The sequence below is a fragment of the Onychostruthus taczanowskii genome, unplaced genomic scaffold (assembly GCF_017590055.1).
Source record: "Onychostruthus taczanowskii isolate IOZ18803 unplaced genomic scaffold, ASM1759005v1 scaffold65, whole genome shotgun sequence".
Lineage (NCBI taxonomy): Eukaryota > Metazoa > Chordata > Aves > Passeriformes > Passeridae > Onychostruthus > Onychostruthus taczanowskii.
In genome coordinates, this window is record NW_024504233.1 from 2,834,665 (window position 1) to 2,854,594 (window position 19,930).

General features: G+C 36.6%; 1 protein-coding gene across 2 annotated transcripts in view; it reads left to right on the forward strand.

The window, feature by feature from the left end:
* KCNT2 (potassium sodium-activated channel subfamily T member 2) overlaps positions 1-19,930 on the forward strand; it is a 115,401-nt gene that overhangs the window by 46,726 nt on the left and 48,745 nt on the right. For both annotated transcript variants that reach the window (XM_041420768.1, XM_041420769.1), the window contains exons 10-11: positions 16,353-16,533; positions 18,599-18,763. In XM_041420768.1, the coding sequence (XP_041276702.1) occupies positions 16,353-16,533; positions 18,599-18,763 (346 nt within the window). The remainder of the gene's footprint in view (positions 1-16,352; positions 16,534-18,598; positions 18,764-19,930) is intronic.

The window sequence follows — 19,930 nt, forward strand, 5'->3', positions numbered from 1 at the left end:
CTCACAGTTCTCATTCAGAGGGAGCAGTAGGAATAAGTTGCTTGAAAGGATGAAGACAAATCCCAACAATGATCTAGCCCAAACAAGACAAGTCAAGACTTATGATTTGGAACAATGTGTCCAAATTCCAAATGTGTCCAGAGAAGAAAAACCACTCAACCAAGAAAGGATTAATAACAGAAGTTTTTAGAGAGGAAAAGGTATCTCAGTGCTCCAGTTCCCTTTATTATCAATAAATAGATATAAACACCTCAGAAGATGATCTGAAGGGAGCTAAATCACCCCATGGAAGTCTTGACTTTACCTTTCTGTGTTGATTGTGATTGGAGCCTAATGGCAGTTATCCAAGAAAGATGCCCAGCCTTAGTAGTGAGAAGTGTTGGTGCATTATGTAATGTAAAATAATTTGTGGATTTTTGGGTCTGTAGTTCTTTCTGTGATGTTATGTATTGTTATACATCAGTCGCAGTGTTCAGGACCAGTCTCAGTTTGATTGAGAGAGATTTTCTGCATATCAGGACAGCTCAAGATAAGACTGTGCTTCTGCCTTTCAGAATCCAATTATTCTAAAGTATTAAACATGTGAAGTTTCAGAGCTAACAGAATAAACAAGAGTTTCAGAATTTAAATCCCAGAATATTATAAAACATTAATTGAAACTTCTAAGTAACTGTAAGTAATACAAAATTCATTATTCAGCTATTACAAGAATCCCACAAAGCGCTGAAGTAAAAGCAGTGGTACTTTTCTTTCTCTGAAACAAAGCAGATCTTCAGGAACCTGCATGTTTCAAACACAGGATCTGTTTTCTGTTTTGGAGTGTTCCTGTACAGTGCTCTCCAAACATCACCAAGCAAATCTAGAAGTAGGGCAGTGGCACATGCAGTACCTTCCACATCCATTGGAGCAAGTCCACCCTCCCCCTGTCCTGCTGCTCAGTTCCTGGAACCAGGGCAGCGTGGATGGGTGCCTTCTTTGTGCATGTGTGCAATGAAAATTGAGGTCGAGTTCAGACACTGCTTTAACACTTCCTTAAGTGAGGGGATGATAAAAAGGCTGTGCAGCTCCTGGGAGGTCAACAGCAAAGCATTTCCTAAAATACCCACTTGTTATTTGTGAGCAAATAATTTACAAAATCAACTAGAGTTTATGTGAAATATTTCCTTCTGGGAAAAACTGTGTGCATGAACTCAAGGCCAGCATTCTCGTGAGCTTTGGTAGGAGAAACACATATTGAATACAGAGTTTATCTCTTTGAGGTACAGGAATTTCTAATGTGGCTTTGCTGAAATCTGCTGTATGAGACACATGCAAAAACAGTGTTGCCAAAAATAGTTGCCAATTTTGATTATTTAAATGAAACAAATTCACATAAAACTCTTAGAGTTTCTTTTGGAATTTATGGGATAGTCACACTTCTTTCACCTTTTGCTAGCACTGGGATCCATTTGCTTGCATGCCTATGATTAGTACTTAAATGGCCAAGGCTTTTCAAAAGGTGAGCAAATGTAATGAAAAATTGCCGTGAAAGAATGAAATAAAACCCACAATTGTTTCTTTGATTAGTGCCTTTTCATATTTTTATGCAACTATTGTATTGTGACAAAACAGAAATATTACCATATACAATTTTCTTTTTTGGTAGCTCTGTATTTGTAATAATACACTTGAAAAATATTTTTGCATATTTAAGTTCAAGAGTTCAGATCTGAAAAAGCATGTGGGTGATTAGTGCTTTTGAGGAGTGTTGCTAAAGATTGTAGGATAAGGATGTATGCTGGTTGGTTGTTTGTGAAAGGCAGATCAGAAATCATGTATTACAGAGAGAGCAGAAGTATTGAAGCTCAATCAGAAATCTTTTTGGCTACCCATCAAAGACAGTTTCTATGGAAACCTAGATAATTATACAGTGATTTTCATGCTATTTTAGTTATTAATTTGGTAGTGACATAATATTTCCTTTGTTAATCTTTTTAGATGTTTCTACATAGTTATTTCTAAAATAATTAGGTCAGCATCTTTCCCATGGCTCATGCAGGGAATTCTCTGTGCCACTGATGTAATGGAATATTTAAAACTAGACACAGACACCAGCAAAATTAATAACAATTTAAATAGTCTATTTACTGTGATCTGTGGAAAAAAAGTCATAAAGGTTAGAAGGTTCAATCTCAATTATCTTCTTAGTGTGACAGATACATTTGTAGTCATCTTGTTTGCTTAAAATAAAAAAAAAATCAGACTAAATGATAGCTGAGAAAGCTGCCTTCACAAAGCCTCTCTAAAATGGAATATCAACAACATTATTTATAAGCAAATTCTCCTATTTGGAATATATATAGAAATATTAAATTAAGCAATTAATCTGTGTGATCAAAATATTTCTTTTCTTTTACCCTGGAAAATGAGTCAGCTTCAGGTACTTGTGATCTTTTCAAGCTACAAACTTTGCTAATTGGACCAGGTTGCAGGTCATTTGTTAATCTGAAAACCAGTAGTTCCAAACTGAATGTAGATAAAGATGGGCAGAGTTAAATTTGTATAAATTTGAAAGGCAAAATTAACTTATCCACATTTTTTGTTCTCTGTTGTAGCACACAATATCTCAGTATTTCAGTACAATATGGTGTGTACCTCTACATTATAGGTCAGGTAAATCATCCTTTGACAGTTAATGTAATTGCAATTTCACAGTCTATTCTGTGTACAGTATATTCTATAAATCAATATTTTAAATAGACACTGGGAGGAATTTTCAGCCTCTCTCGCAAGGCGGGAGAGTGACTCTTGGTGGGAGTCAGACATTGAAGTACTTTCTTACCTTTCTGAAAGTTCCAGTCTCTATTCTCTGAAGCATTTTTATCTTTCTCTTCTAATAATTTTTTAATGCCATGTGAAGTATTGAAACTTTACTAATCAGAATATGCATATTTAAGGAGAGTGCAAATCATATATTCAAAACCAAGCCCCTGCCCAAGAAGGAGATATAATGTCACTCAGGTTCTTTCCCAATATTTTCCCCAATAACTTCCATGGGATGTAAAAATCTCTCTCAAATAAAAACTGCTGCTAATATTTACATCAATAATCTTGACTACATTTCATTAAAGATGCATTGAGAATATTAGGGAATCACAGTATTTTGGAAAAAATTATGGACTCTGAATATGCAATTGGGAGAATTTCAGCTTTTATTATCATGACATCTTGCAATAGAGTAATAATATTACCAGATACCATGACAAGCAGAGCTTGTTCTGGCAGCAGAGACCAATTATGATTAGAAATGGAGGAAAAAAAAGCAAATGATTTTGAGTCATATAACATTTGGACTGTTAGAAATACAGTTCTAAGACTGCATCTCCATGGTGTGCTTTCCCCAGCAATCGTGTTTTGAATTCTGTGAGAGATAATAAAATCAAGCTTATTGCTAATATTAACTAATTATTGCTTGCCAACACATGTAAAGCAACATGTAAAATTCCTCAAAGTTGGCCTAAATGCATTCCTGTCCTTGTTCCTTTGCAGGAACAAAGCACAAAATAGAGTGACTATGAGGAATCTGTAATGTCTCAGTAAAATTAAAAAAATTAAATATAGAAAAATGTGCTTTCTGTGTCATAAAATGGGGTTTGGAGAAAATCTAGAAGTGGCTGTCCAAAGAGCAAGGATAAATAAGGAATAACAAAGAAAAATAGAATGTTTATTCCATTTTAAAAGCCCAAACAATTACTGTATTTTAATATGTGCAATATGCGTTTGAGATGTGCATGTCTTCAGAATTATCAACACTTGACAAAGATTCACCGGAAAAATGCAGTCAGATGAAAGGATTTCACATAGGGAGCCAGGGAGGTGAACTGAGCAGGCATGCAGATTATTAGCATGTAAGTTTTCTAGTAAGCTTTCCATTGGTTTATAAACACACAAGCTTGTAATTAGATCCCTTGTGTGAAAATGTAAATGTTACATATGCAAAAGATGTTTGTTACTTTCAGAACAAGGGTGACAAGAATAACTTCTGGAAAATAAAATGCTGGAGTGAAAGTTGATCTGGAGTGTAACCAGAGTCGGCAGGATGTGAAATACTGTATGGTCATACTGGCAAAATAAACCTTAGGTTTTGGTTTAGTTTTGGGAAGACTTAAATAAAAACAGGTGAAGTTCCCCTTAAAGAGTCAATTTGATATATAAAATAAGTGTTAGAACTCTCAGTCTTCCATCTCTTTCCTTACAGGAAGGGATTACATTTCATAAGCTTAACTTTTTCATTGCAGTAAAAAGAAAAACCTGATACTCACATTCTGTCTTTGAAAATATTCTATCATTTTAGACAGTAGCAAATAGAATGCCAAGTGTAACAATGGTGAGTAACTATGTTGAGAATGTTCATGGTAAATACTTCACCATTCAGTAGCTGGCATCAAACCATCATCACTCACAATTCCTGGCTCAAAAATGAAGTTGTCATTAGCATGCAGCCTTAAAAAAATAAATATATCTTTCATTGACTGATTTATTAGGCTGACAAACTATTTATTTTACTTTACAAAGATTTGGTGTTTGTAGTGGTTTGTGCTAACACATGTGACTGTGTTATCAGATGCCATCAGTTATTCTGGTTCTCCAGTGGGCATTATGGTGATTTGGGACCAGCTTAACTCTTCAGTGCTTTGTTCACTTTTGTTGCCTGTTTCACATTCCAACTGTGTTTTAAGGGTGTGAAGTTTAGCAAGGTTCTTATTTCTCAAATCAGAAAGTGAAGAGTTAAAAAAGTTGTTTGATGTACCTTTGGCCATACAAACAGAACTCGAGACCAGCCTCCAGGAACTATTCACTCACTCTGTGTCTGTATTGAGCATAACTTTTTGGCACGTTGAAAGCACGTCTCAAAGGCTTTGGCAGAGATCAGGCTGTGATACAAGCTCATCTAAAAAGAAGGATTTTAATACACTTAAAATGGTTTTTAAAAGGAAACAATCACATCTGAAATGCATTTTTTAAAAAATCTATTTTTATAGGTGGTGCTCCATTAGAAATTACTATAATGTTTAGACAGATGTTTTTTCAAAGTGAAGTTCCACTCTATGGCACATTCAGCCATAGAGTGTCACACTTGGGTGATAAATACACATAAAACAGTAGTTTGTAGGTGTAGACTCTTTAGGGTATAATCCAAATAAACAGCACTCTGATTAGTGAGTTCTGTACTTCCACTAGCAATTAAAACAACAAAAAAATGTTAAACGTAGTAAATTAGTTGTGTTATCTCAACCTCAGTAAAATAGCTAACTGTACTTACAGCGGAACTCAGCTATATCCCAAAAGCTGAACATATGCCCCCATACTTTGCACAAACACAGCTGTATTTTTTCACATTTCTGGAAGTTGTGCATGTCTACCATATAGAAGTGTACATGAGAGTGGAAGTGCGTGAGTCACAGCGATAAGGAACTAAAAATAATCAGTGTTCATTAGTAAAAACTGAGCCATGGGTTGACTTTGTAGGCTGCAAATGTAGCAACAGGTGTGAAACGTGATTGTCAGTTCCTCTGGGCACAGAACACTGGGATGACCCTGCAGAGCAAGCAGAGCATTCCCTCCTGCTGAAAGGGTAGGGGACCACTCCAGACACAGGGCTGTTTGAAGGTACCCAATACATTAGAGTCTGCTGGAACTGCAGGCTTTGTTCAGAACTAAACTCTTTGTGGCATTCCATTTCAGTTACTTTTTTTTATATTTTAGGTCATTATTACCATTGGCTTTCATACATGACAAGCCTTAGTCAACTACTGAGAATGAGCACTTAATCTGCTTTTTGGTTTAAATACAGTCCTATGTTTTGCAAGTTTCTTTTCATTAGAGATGAGCAGAGGAAAAACAAGTAAATGCAAATATCTTACGCAAAGAAGTTAAAAATAAAGTTACTGATGAGAGGGCACAGCTACATATGGGCATGTACTTGCATTTACTAAAATTGGATAAATCACTGAATATTTCAAGTTGGAAGGAGCCCATCATCAAGTCTAACTCCCTGCTCCTACAGGTTTACCTAAAACTAAATCATATGACAAAAACCTTTGTCCAGATGGTTCTTGAACTCTGACAGGCTTGGTGCCAGGACCACTTCCTAGGGGAGCCTGTTGCAGTGCCCAAGCACCCTCTCAGTAAAGAAGTTTACTTCTGTTTTACCTCTCCCTGTGGCAAAAAGAATGACTGGGGGTCATCTTTTAACTGTACTCCTTCACTTGATCTCTTTTTGTTCACTTCACTAATATTCTAAAACTATAAAAGAAAAAAAATGCACAAAATACTCAGCCAACTTTAAGGCAAATATGAAATGCTTCCTCTTGAATATTCAGAGTGAAAGTCTAATTTTACGAGTTGTAGTGTGTGTGTGTGTGTGTAGTAAGAATATAATCTTACTGAATATTCTCCATGGGCTAAGCAATCAAGGGGAAAACATGCCAGACAAAACACAGCAGAGATTATACAATATGCTGTCAGTCCTGATAGGCACAGTGATCTTCCTTCTTCTTCCTCCTTGCCTTCTTCTCTCTGGTGTTGTGATCATTAATCCCATTAATCCCATTAATCCCATTTTCCTGGCTGCTGGATGAAGTTCCTCTTCTCACGTGTCTCCTGTTTTTTGGTCGTTATGACACCACCTGTGCCCTTGTATTAGATGATGAGTATTAATCATGTTCACTATTTTTTCCCTAAACATGCTTGTATTTGTTAAACAGTTAAACCTCACATTTCAAGAATCTTGTGAGGTTTTGTATTTCAGTGATTTTTAAAAGGGTGATATATATAGATCCATTTGAATATTGCCAAAGAATATATTAGACTTGGAAATTTTTCTTCAAGCAAGCACATTGTCAAAACAGGTGTCCCAAAGAAAATTTCTCTGACTTTCAGAAAACTCTTTGTTGTAAGTTCAGGATTTTTCACTCAACTAAAACATTCATTGAAATCACCAGATTTCAATTGAAACCAGTGTTAACAGTAGTGAGGAGCAGGAGGAAGATGATGACAGTGAAATCCCAGAGCTTGCTGATCAAACTGAACAATACACAAGAGAGTTCAAGGTGTACAAACCCTCTGGCTTATGGCTAAAAGAATTGCTGGGTTTCCAAGCAGGAACTCAAACCATAGAGGAGTCTGCCCTGTAATGCATGATAGAATATATTGCTTTTGTCTCCTCACATATTACCTCCTGTAATTTTCACCCCATTGCACAACCTCTGTTTAACACTTCCACCCCTTTCTGGTGTTTTAGCAAACCTAAGCATTAAGTCTGGTGCTTAATTACATCTTTTTCACAGGCCAGTTGTGTCCTTGGTCACTGTCCAAAGGGTTGTCTCTAGCTAAGACTGTAGGTCAACAAGGAGGTGACTCTGAAGTAAAAATACCTTTCCTGAAGGAACATAAACAAAGAAAATTTACTTAAGTGGCACATATTTTCATGTGTGCTCCTGTTTTTTTAATAGCAATTTGTTATGAAATAAAAGAGCCAAAGCATACCATATGAGTATTTAAAAAAACCCCAAACTATATTTTAGGTCACATTGCAGTTTCCATACACTCCTGTGTATCTTGCACTCTGCAGTGAACTTCCTTCTCATCAGGAATCTGCAGACAGTATTCTAAATGGACAGACTGGATATATCAGTGCACTTTTCTTGGGTCTGCCCTCTAAGCAGCTGTGTAGACACTCCTCTTGCAAAGCAGCAGCACAGCAAATGCTTCCATTTAGCTCACTGCCTGTTTGAACTGTCTTTGCCTTAAGACTGTTGTGGAATCTAGCAGCTACATTGAGGACAAACTAAACACACATGCAGAGGGTTTACTTTTGTAGCCCAGATCCAGTAAATGTTGCTGGCAAGCTGCAGAGCTCTCTCTGTAATTATTGGCCAGATTTTCTGTTTCTATTTGACAGGGAGGTTACAGATCTGACAGTAACTGGTGGCCTTTGTTCTTTCCTGTACAGGTTACCTCACTGACAGAGGTACCAACACTTAGAACACCTAGGCATATAAAAGAAGCTTAAATGATACCAAATTTGTGCATGTAACAGCCAAAATAATGAAGGGAAACACTCACCATGAGAACAAAGACCATTGATGAGTCAGTGTTTTCACAAGGCATCTTGAAATGCAAGAAATGTACACCACTGTCCTCATGTGATCTGACTACAGCCTTTTATCTTAAACACTCTTTCTATATTTACAGTTTCCAGAAGGGAGGACAAGTTTCCCATTACCCAAAAAGTCTCTGGAAATTTAGGTTGGAAAGGAAAATACCACTTGTGAGCTTTCCAAAGGGCTGCATGCCTCATGGCTGTGGTTAAAGGGGATAAGACAAGAGGCATTTTATTTGAGTCACTTGTTAGTTTTGGACAACTCCAGCCTGTATTTGTTAATGGTTTGAATTTCACAGCAGGATCAGCACTGCCAGAAAGTCCATTCTTCCTGAATATTACTTACCTGTTATTTTCAAATAAATTCTTTTTTGTTTATGGTGCTAGCAACCATAAAGTGTTGCAGCTGGAGTAAGGTAATTTGGCTTGTTCTGAAGCAGTTGTTTCAATAGCTGCAATGAGAGCAGCAAAAAGAAGTTTCAGTCAAAGTGCAGACAGATGAAAGGCTGTCAAGGAGATGTAAAAATGGATGTCAGTGTAAGAATGATCCATGAATATCCTTGAAAATCAAATGAAAATGCAAAATCTGATAAGGAGAGAATTTTGACTTAACAATAAAATTAAATCCACTTGTCATTAAAATATGCCATGACTTGAGTTAGGTTGAAAATTAACAAAAGGTTTCTGTCAGTAGCTAACAGAATATTCTACATGCTGGGTTAGCTTTTTCTTATGCACATTTAACAAATATTCAGATAAAGAATCTTTCAATTGTTAGTTCAGTTTGATTGAGGGAGTGTGGGTGGTTTGCATAACAACTGTTACACCATAAGAGTGTTTCAAAACTATTGCAAGAAACATTAAACATGATGTTCTAAAGCATAACATATCGGGTGTATTAAATTAGAGGTTTGCATTTGAATTTTCCAGCACAACACATATAATTTTTGAATATTATAAATAGATTACTTAATTTTTCTTCCCAAGGAAGCATAGGTATAGAATGTCACCTGATTCTGTAGCACTCTGCAGGTGAGGAGTATCTGGTGGTTAAGTAGTGATTGCATGTTTTCTGAGTAGTTCCTGACTCCTTGTGTGAGCAGACCAGAACCTCAGGCTCCAGCAGGCTCTTGGGTGCCACAGTGTTGACACACTGAAGCTGGGCTGCCAAAATTTACTTTGTTTACCATCAAAGCTCTGGGGCAGACTGAAAGCACACACAAATACAGGTGCTCATTTGAGCTTAGAGGCTGAAGTGTGGACAGACCTGCCTGTGGAAACGCACTGAGCTGAAGGCTGCCCACAGAGGGACCCTGCTTGTGCAGACTCAATGACCAGAGCTCCTTAATTGCAGCTCCACTTCTTATCCCACTAAAGGCAGCAGCAGGAGTAGAAAGGTTCTCACTCAGATTCAACAAATATTTATATACACTTGGTCATTTCATAATACCCTATTCTGCTTAACAAGATGTTCTGCAGTTGCTGGAAGTCACATGAGTTCCTAGGGGGAAGAGTTTATTTTTATAAGTTGAGCTTTTGCAACCATTAGCAGCATATTCTGATCTTTGGGGAAGGAAAATGATTATAAAGGACACCATGAGTAAGTAATAATCATATCATCAAACATCATCATTTGAGATAAAGATAAAATTGGAATACAAACAAAAATGACCTTTCCATCTGAAGAGAAAGTCTGAATTAATTTCTGACATGGTGGCATTGTTGTGTATGAAAGTAAATTCATTGCCCTTACCTCAACTTGTGTTCCAAGTCCCACAGAACTGAAAAGTTTGATTCAAAGCCAGCTGAATTAATCTTAAGTCTTCCCCTTCCCTACTGTGATTTTGGAAAAAAAAAGAAAAAAAAAAAAAAGGGACAGTGCTGTATGAAAAAAAATGCTGGTCTCTGAAAAAAACATATCTGGAAAACCAGAAAGATTTATGTTGAACTGCCAGATGAAGTGACATCAGAGTTGCAAAAATGTCTGAGATTGTTACGACTTTTGTCCATTAATATTAAGAAACCACAATGTCCAATGTCTGTTTTGTCCTGTCAGGGAACACCTTGCAGCTGATCTACTGCATTTGTTAGATTAGGTATTGCCAACTAAGAACAACAAGGGAATTTCTCTACCAATTTACTTTATAGGCAGCATGACAACCTTCATCCTTCCAGTTAGCAGTTCTCATTTTTTTCACTGTCTTGTATGCAATTAATATTTTCTATGTCCTGAAACTCAGTAATTCCTCCAGCTTAAAACCTTTTATGTGGAATGAAAGGTGAAAATAGCAACTTCTCATTGTAATACCTAAATTTGATATATTTTACATGATATATTGTACCAAGTTCTGTCATATTAACTTTAAGAAAATTGTACATCTACTTAAACTAGTGGGTTTTTTCCCCTATTTTAATATTGTCTATGGAAAATTGCTTTTAGAAAATAAAAAAGAAAAAACCCACTGATTTTAGAGAAGACCTGAGAAGAGGCACAAGGCTTGGAAAAAATGGAAGTATTTGATTTTTAGCAAGTTAAAACCTCATCTTCAGGGCTTTTGGATCAGATTAGCATTTTATTATTGGTCAGAGTATTTTGTGTTGTTGCTTCACTCTTTTACTTGCTGCAGTTTCTGCATATCCCTTGTTCTTTTTGTTTGCCTCTTCATTATTTACACAGGAGTCAGGGTTTCTGTCAGAAAGCATCAGGTTTTTAGGTCGCAGGTAGGGTGACTACCAAGACCTTCTCATTCTGCATGTATTGTCACTCAGAAGTCAACAGACAGTATTTCCATATGCATCTGATACAGGGAATGAAAAAGAAATGCACTTTAATGTCACTCCAGTTATATTAGTATTCAACCTGGAGTTTGTGAAAATTGCATGTCTAATGATCATATGAATACTAAATCTCCACACTGAGAATTGCTGTTCCATAATGTCTAATTTTAAAATATGGGACAAAACTGCATCTGGCTCTACATGATGTTCTAGAGAAACTGAACACCCCACAGAGACAATTTCGAGTATGAAAAACTTTTCCTCTGTAAAAAGCAGGGCATTCTGCAAATACAGTATTAGTCCCAACACCATTTTCTTTTCAAGGATTTAAGACTGGCACCAGCTTAATATTAACAACTTTGGCAAATAGTGAGCACCTTTTGCCAATTTTAAGCAAGACCTCTATAAACTTATCAGACTTTTAAGAGATATTACATCTTCTAGAGTGAGACTGAAGAATGAAATGTTCTATAGGTACATTTTATATTGGTGTAGAGATTGAGGAAGTTTCCTTAAGCAGATACAGTCACTACTGTGGTAAAATATGTCTCAAATGCTTGTCTGTATTTCCTGGAAAGTCAACATAATCCTTTCCTTCAGTATTTCACTGTATTTGTACTTTACCCATGAGTATTTGCAAGAGTTAGTGGTCTGTCAACAATTTTGTTGACTGATAGTTCATTCCAATTTTTCTCATAAAGAAGAAAGAAAAAATCTGTGACAGTAGGCTCATAAATTGTTAAAATAACATTAACAACAATTTGCAGTATAGGACAATCAAATAATGAGAGTTTAATTTCTAATTTTTTCTAGTGTCACAATTCTCTGGTAGGATATGAGGAAATTGTTCAGAGTTTTGGATGTGAGATACTACTGAGGACATTTGCTTAAGCAGGATTGCTGCTCTTGTGAGTTAGTTCAGGTGGAGCTTCTGTGGTACAGAAGCACTGAGCCTTTGCCACAGAATCACACTCAATCTGATAAAAGGAGTCCATGTTGATTTCAACACATTCATTGGCTAGTCCCTTCAGCGCTGCTGCAAACATGGCAAAGCAATTACACAAGGTGGAGCTCAAAGGTACAGGTCTAAAGGAAAGTGCTGGCAATTGCTGCCTAATCCTCAGCACACAGATGCAGCGCTGACTTTTGGCTCAGCCTCTGATGCATTATTTTAGACCTCAAGAAGCTGTATGTGTAAACAATAATTTTCTCCAGAAGTGAAAATCTAGAAATCAGTTTAATTTGTCAACACTGACAAATGAAAATATAAATTGATATCAAATAGACTCAAAATAATTGGTTATAAATAAGGATAGTTAATGAACAGTATTTGCAGAATACTGTCCACATGGTTCTTGTTACATCCATTTCTGTGACATGCTTCTGCAGCATGATAAAAAACTGTCTCAGGGATTATTTTACTCTGCAGTATTTATCTCTGTAGTGCACGTAGAGACAGCTTATTTACAAACAGGAGTTAGTTTTGGCACATAAGATACTCAAGCAAACAAAGATTCCTGGAACTAGAACGAAAGTTTCCAGTAAAACAAAGACTGAACTCCCAAAAGTTCAAATAATACCCAAAATAAACATTACCTTCAGAGATTTATAATCTTCAGAGATTGCATGTTATTCTCTTTACTTTTTGTTTTTCAAGTGCTGTGGTTAGCAGAGTGTTTGGAAAGATACTTCTGTCCTCTGGATGTTTGTAATACATTTTCTGATACTACTTTTGCTTCAGCAGACACTTAGTTTGGCTTTCTGTGGGGTTTTTAGAAAAACTAAATCTCCTCTGTATTGAAGCAATTTTGTTTTGTTGTGAGTGCCTCCCTTAGATCCATTGTGAAAAGACAACCTTCCTGAATTCACAGGGGTCCTAAAATTGGCATAGAAGGTGCTGAATTGGACTTATGTTTAACTAGGGACTCTCTGTGTACTGATTATTACCGTGGCTTATTTTCTCCACAAAAACAAGTAGGTGTTAGCATTGCCTTTACTGTACATTCCTTTCCCGCTTGAAATAATTTTGTTTATCCAAGGATGACTAAAAAAATTACTTAGCTTCAGGAGATGAAAGAGGAAGAGGAAGCAAACAAGGAGGTAAAAATATCAGCAAAAATATCAAACCTGGCAAAATATGAAGCCTGAATTACTGCACATTTCATTATGTCAGGAAACATAAGAAATAAGTGTATTTTTACATACAGAAATTATACAGAATGTGATGATTAACACTTCATTTCTGAAAAAGAAAGCTGATACTACTATTTATCTAGGAATTGGGATGTATTAAAAGATATAAATGAGTTGTGGGGAATGGAACAACTAATCCATGTAAACGTGGCTTCTTGGGCATCCACTGATGTTCCACTGCACTCTCTCTGCAGTGAAATCAGGTAATTCCCAGACAGATGGGAATGTGCTATCAATACTGAGTAACATTTCTCTAAAGGCATAGTTGGTGAGCTGAAAGTGTAATATTCTTGGGAGAGTAGTCACAGAGGTAATATTTTAATTTTTAATTAGACTCCCTTAAAGCTGTCTCTTTGAAAATCAGCTTTTTTTGTAGTTTGGTGCTCTCTGCCTCCAATAAAGACAAACAGCAGAGCAGCAAAACACCCAGACTTGGTAACCTGATTTTGGATTTATCATTCCCTTGTATGCAGGGTGAGGGCTTCAAGTACAGTTTGGTAGAACTGCAAATGAGGTGCAAATAATTTTGAGGAAAGAAATAAATTTGATCAACAAGTTGTTAAAAGAGCTGAATTTCTTCTTCAGCCAAGAAGCAGCTCCCTTGTCTTGCTGACTTTAATATTGTTAACTAAATGTGGGAAGCTCTGGCTCATGCCCACTAAGTTCAATGAAAAACATTTTGAATCCACATTTTGGATCAGACACATTATTTTGATGGCTTCAAGGAATAGGAATACATAGAACTGTGAGGGGGTAGAGCTGATCAAATGAAATCTTGATCTCAATAAATTCAATGGAAATTCTGTTGTTCACTTAGAAAAGGCTGAAATGGTTCATGGTATATTACCTTATTTCAATTCAGCTAAAATATGATTGGGTGGGCTGGCTGTGGAAATCTCAATAATAACAACAACAACAATAATTCAAGATCTGAATTTTCCAATCATCAAGCTATTGCAAAATGTTAAGTTTTTGGAAAAAAAAAAAAAACCCAAGAAATAAACAAACAATTCAAATTCCTTGAAAATTAGAAAAAACCCAGCCTGACAGTACCAATTTTTTATATTTTAATTCATCTTGTCAGATACAAGGAGTAAAGCTGACCCTTTTGCATTTACAAACAGCAAGCAATTTCACAGGTATGAGCACCAGAAAAAAATACATTTCTACCAATGATAGGCTCATGCATTGTGGTTCAATACAACCCCATCTGCAGATGTTTAATCTGCTGAGGGCAGATTAATAGTGTAATAGTCCTGTTACAGGGGAACCATATCCCTGGCTCAGTGTAACTGTTGCTTTCCTGGCCCTTATGAGCTTAATTCCTGAAGTGAAGGTCATGTGTTTCTGGGATATAGCCACAAAAGGCAACTAGAGAGAAGAAAATGCACACAGGTGAATAGGAATAATAAAAACAAAGAATTAAAAATCCATCTCCATTCTGCTTTTAAAACTACCTGTAACTTATGTGCATATTGATATTAAAATAGCTCCTTTTTCCATGCTTCAATGCCTTTACAATATGCTTCATTATTTCATATTAAAACTAGAAAAGGCTTTAGCTGAGAAAATTCCTTGTCTGAGACCAAAAGAAAGCTTCATTAGCATAATTACTTACAGTCCTTCTGTTAGTATTTTCAGGGACAAAAATATAATTATCCTTTTACTAAAAAAAAACCAAAAAAAAACCCCAGCAAAACTGTGAACATAGTGAAATAATGGAAGATCTGGATTACAACTCCAGTGAAAAATGTGGGATGAACTGGATAGGAATATAAATATCAGTTCTGACTGAAGTATGAAACTTAGACAAACAACAGGGAAAAAAGCCCACCCTTTTTAGAACATTTTGAGATGTGTGAAAACTACAAATGCTAGAACTGTGAAAAGGAAACAGGGAATTTGATCCATATGTTCTGGAAATGCCACTGCCCACAGCTAAATTATATTTGGAGAACAGAACAGAGAAAAGAAGAACAACTGCTAACACTGTTATAAACACAGGGTCTCCCTGGTGATGCAAAGGTCTTCCCATGGCAGATATTAATGAGGGACTCTTACCATCTGGATACCGTACCTGAAGAAATAATATTTAGTATGTTCTAGAATAATTACTGAGGAATATGATATGATTTAATAATTATCGAATTCTCTGAGGAAAAATCATCCTGCTAGCTCCAAGGGGAAATAGTGCTGTTCAGGGTGCTTCACACATTGGGCTTGTTTTTTTTACATAGGTGCATATAATTTAAAAGCCTGAACTGAACTAAGTAATTCCACTGTATCAGTGAACATCATATTTTAAGCTTGGGAAGCTCTTTGCCATGATACATATTTACAGAGTGAAATATTTTTGAAATCTGCAATGTTTGAAATAGCAGGATGACCTGTGGGGGGATTCTGTTACAGCTTCTCAAAACCAAAAGTGCATCATGCTGATTCCAAGAAAAGTAATTCCCAGTTAAATTGGGCTGCTGTTTACTTCATCTCAGGAATGTGTGACTGGAAGGGATGACCTCCACTTGCTCTGCTATTACAGACCCAGCCCAGCCCTGTATTTCTACTCTGTACTTCCAGTGAGCAGAACCTCACCAATTGCCACCTCCCACTTCCTACCTGAAGGCTGACCCTGGATGCTCTTTCCTCTGATAATTCAGTAGTCTGCAGTTCTCACATTCACTTTATTGCAGACAGTCAGTACCCATTTGTACCAACAGAAACCTCCCAATATGCAACATGTGCTCTCCTAACTGCTTCACATCAGTAACTTTGCCACAGAAAGGGCCAGAGACCAACATAAAGAGAGACAGATTTACAGAAAGCTGTATGTGCACTTTTCTTGGCCACGGCAGCAAACCTCCCTGAAAAAGTTGAAACATATCTATAAAAAATGTTGAATGGTGGCAGCTCTATACCATCTGCTTTGTTCTGGTTTAGAAAGGAATTGCATCAATCCATGATGTTCTATATACCAGCGCTCCTTCACAACAGCCACTAAGCAAAACCTAGCAACAGTTGTGCCTATCATATTAGAATAATCAAAAATGTGTTTCTTTTATTACAAATAACACTTGAAAGTTGTAACAATATCTTCTGGTTTGATACTAATTTTTACTTTTCTTTGAAAAAATGTCTTTACTAAGCAATTTATGAATTCTGAAAATAGTTCTCTGCACATATATCATCGAGCTTGAACAGTTTTTATTTTTCATGTCTTTATTCATTCTTTTCTACGTAGTATTTGTGGAATTCAGCATCTGGAACGAGCAGGAAACAGGTTGACTCTCTTTGACTCCCTTTATTTCTGCATAGTGACATTTTCTACTGTGGGCTTTGGGGATGTTACACCCAAGATATGGCCTTCAAAGCTGCTTGTTGTCATTATGATCTGTGTTGCTCTTGTGGTGTTGCCCATACAGGTAAATGTGGATTTTTTGTTTTTTCTCTTTAGAATTGTTTTTGAAACAAAGGAACAATAACTGAAATAATTTATTGTTACTATTATTATTGCACAGAAAATGTCAGAAAAAAGAACCATCTATCTCTCCTACTGTGTTTTTTCCCTTTTTCCTGTATGTTCTCCTATACTCTAGATTTATACTAAAAAACAGGGCACTGATAACAGTTTTCAAGTGCTGATAAAAGTTTTCTGCGCCAGTCATGTACCACAGAGTCGTTCCTTTATCCTGAGATATAGGTGTGTTATTAATGGAGCAATTACAAAAAACCCCACAACAGTAGCCAGCACTTTCTTTATGAGTACAGCTTTTCCTCTGCAGGCTCTCCCTGTTTCTAATCTTGGTTCTCTCCACTTCCTCTCTTACTCTTACAGCTCAGTGCTAACTTGAAAAAAATCTCATTAAATCTGCAACTCAAGCAAATTGGGTTCACAGCTGTGTATGGAACACATGCACACAGAGCCAGCAGCACAGTTAGGAATTTTTCATGCCTGCCTAAGTTTAGGACTTCTAACAGTTTCAACAGGGAAAGAGCAATTTATGAAAATCCAAGTATTTCAAGGACTCAGTCAGCTTTATGAAATTTGTACCAAGCATTTTCCAGCTCATTAGGTGAGGCTGGATGACAGAAACCCTGAGGTTACATGGGAAACCCTGCCAGGATGTTCACTGTTCCACACCTGGTGAGCACCCAGCCCTTGTGCCAGCAAAAGAGGATGTGGGGAGACTCTGCATTTTTATCAAAGCTTACAGTAGACCTGCTAGACCATGAAGCTCCAAAGTTTCTCACACAGCCATAGTTTGCAGTCTCTGCTTCTTTGGCAGAGAACTAAAGCTCAGTGTGGGCAGACAACACACAAGCCTTGGGAGGGTGGAAGCTCAAGCTTTCAGCATTAATTTTCTTGAAGTTATTTAACACTCTAATTAAATATTGAATGTATGTATTCATAGCCATATGCACCAACGCAATTATATTCTCACTCAGTGAAAAATTAGTAAAATATGTATTCCATTGAAAACTAAAATGTTCTCTGTTTATGAAATTTGGAATTTTCTAGGACACAGAAATTTCATCCTTAAGGTGGTTCTGATACATACTTCAGGCCCAAGAGCTCCACAGGAGCAGTAAATAACCTAGAATCTACTGGAATTTCACATAAATTTACCTATTATTAGCTACTTTATTTTATACCTTTGTAGTGATAATGGGGCTTCATATACTTTTTCATACACATAATGGAGTGGGAGGCATTCTCTCCTGAACCCTGTAATGAAATGTAATCAGTTATTATTCATGATCCAGCCTCTCCATCTGTGGAATGTGGAGGAGAAAAAGATGCTATCACACAGCCATACAGTTAAATTGGTCTCAGCATTAAGCATGTGTTACTTAAAAGAGTCTTTGAACTGGTATTTGTATGTTTCTTTACGGACTGTTACAGCATTCTCATACCTGCACATATTGTTCAGCTGACAAAGGCAAAATTTCTGTACTAGCAGCTGCTGTGTATTTAAGTTGCATCTAAAAATTATAAGGCAGATAAGAGAGTTTACAGAACATCACCTTCAGAACATTATAAAATCTCTGGGAATATTTACTGCCCAAACTAAGCGAAAATGGTACCTCTTTCCAAGTATATTCACAGTATGTGTGTGAAAATTTAACCTTTTATATGAGGGAAGCAATTATGTCACAATACTAGAAAAAGAGAGCTCAGAGGCATAAAATACTTAAAGGAATAAGGTACCAGCCTTCATTCTTTCTTTTCTAAACTCCTGTGATTTAGTGTACTCCCATGGTATTTTAATGAATTTTCACCACTGTTTGTGTGTGTTAGATTCTGGCACTATTGCTGTAGTTTGTGATTACGTTATTAGAGAGCATTTTACAAAGAAAAAGGTATTGGGGCTAAGGGCAGCTTGTCGTAGGGGGTTGAGATGAACAATTCAACATTGCCAAGTCATTCTAGAGTTGTAGCCCTCACCTACTGGTCTCTTTTCCACTGACAATCAGCATCTCTTGCAGTTTGAACAGCTGGCTTATTTGTGGATGGAGAGGCAAAAGTCCGGAGGAAACTACAGCAGATACAGAGCTCAGACAGAAAAACACGTTGTGCTGTGTGTGAGCTCTCTGAAGATTGACTTACTCATGGATTTCTTAAATGAATTCTATGCCCATCCCAGACTGCAGGTACTGAGAATGGAAAAATAAACCCAAAAAAACCCCTTCAAAAAATACTGTTTGGTTGTTGTTTTCTTTGTTTGTTTTAAGAAAAGTTTCTGAAATTATTCTTAAGTTGTAAAACTGATTTTGGGAATAGATAGCTGAATTGGGAAGCTATACCTGTAGTAAGAAGCTGAGATACGTATTTTGGATGCATTTTAAATTGAGGTGTTGAGGGGAAAAGACTAAATAGGTAGAATTACTGTCTTGTTGAATTGTGCCAGTCTTTAGAAACAGGTATTTCCATGCAAATTCCTTAGATTCTACCCCAAAACAGAAAATAAATGAAAGCTACTCAATTTATTTTTTACCATTGTTTTGGGACTGGATCAAAAAATCCTCACAATTAAAAACATCCTTTGATTTTCACATTTTTTCATTGTTTTTTGCCAAGGTTAGGAATCACACAGGTTGGAAGGCACCACTGGGGATCATCTGGTCCAACCTCCCTGCTCAGGCAGGGTCATCCTAGAGCACATTGTACAGGCTTGCAGAGATAAGATCCTCTTGGAATTGTGGAAATTAAGAAATTAATACATGTACTTTAAAGGACAAAGACGTTGACAGAATACACAGATTTTGTTAGTGTACACATATTCCCTAGGTAATGCAAACTTGTCATATGGCTTATGCAACATCTAGAAACTTATTTCCATAAGATATCAATTTGGATTTATTATTATTGCCTTTGCTACAGACTCTCCCTTTTAGTAAACGTTCTCTATGTCTTTTACTAAGTTACCTGTGGTATCATGCTTCATTAACTACTGCAAGAATCACACAAATATAACCCTCAAACGGCTGAGCAGCAATTTGCCAAATCCCAAATACAAAATATTCCCCAAAACAATTAGCTAGTAAGAGGCATAAACAATTGAACAAAGAAATCCAGTTCTTTATAGGTACAAACACAAATTGAAACACAACATTTCGTTAACTAAGCTGAAGAATGAGTCAGACTCTGTGATACACTGGAAACAAAGAACAAAAGCCCTAATACTACACAGGTAACTTAAAAGGGCTCATTTAGATTCCCTTTACAGCTGAAACTGAGTTGGACTCAATGGTCTTGGAGATCTTTTCCAGCCTTAATGATTCTGTGCACAGAGAAGCTGAAGGATACAGATGGTGCAC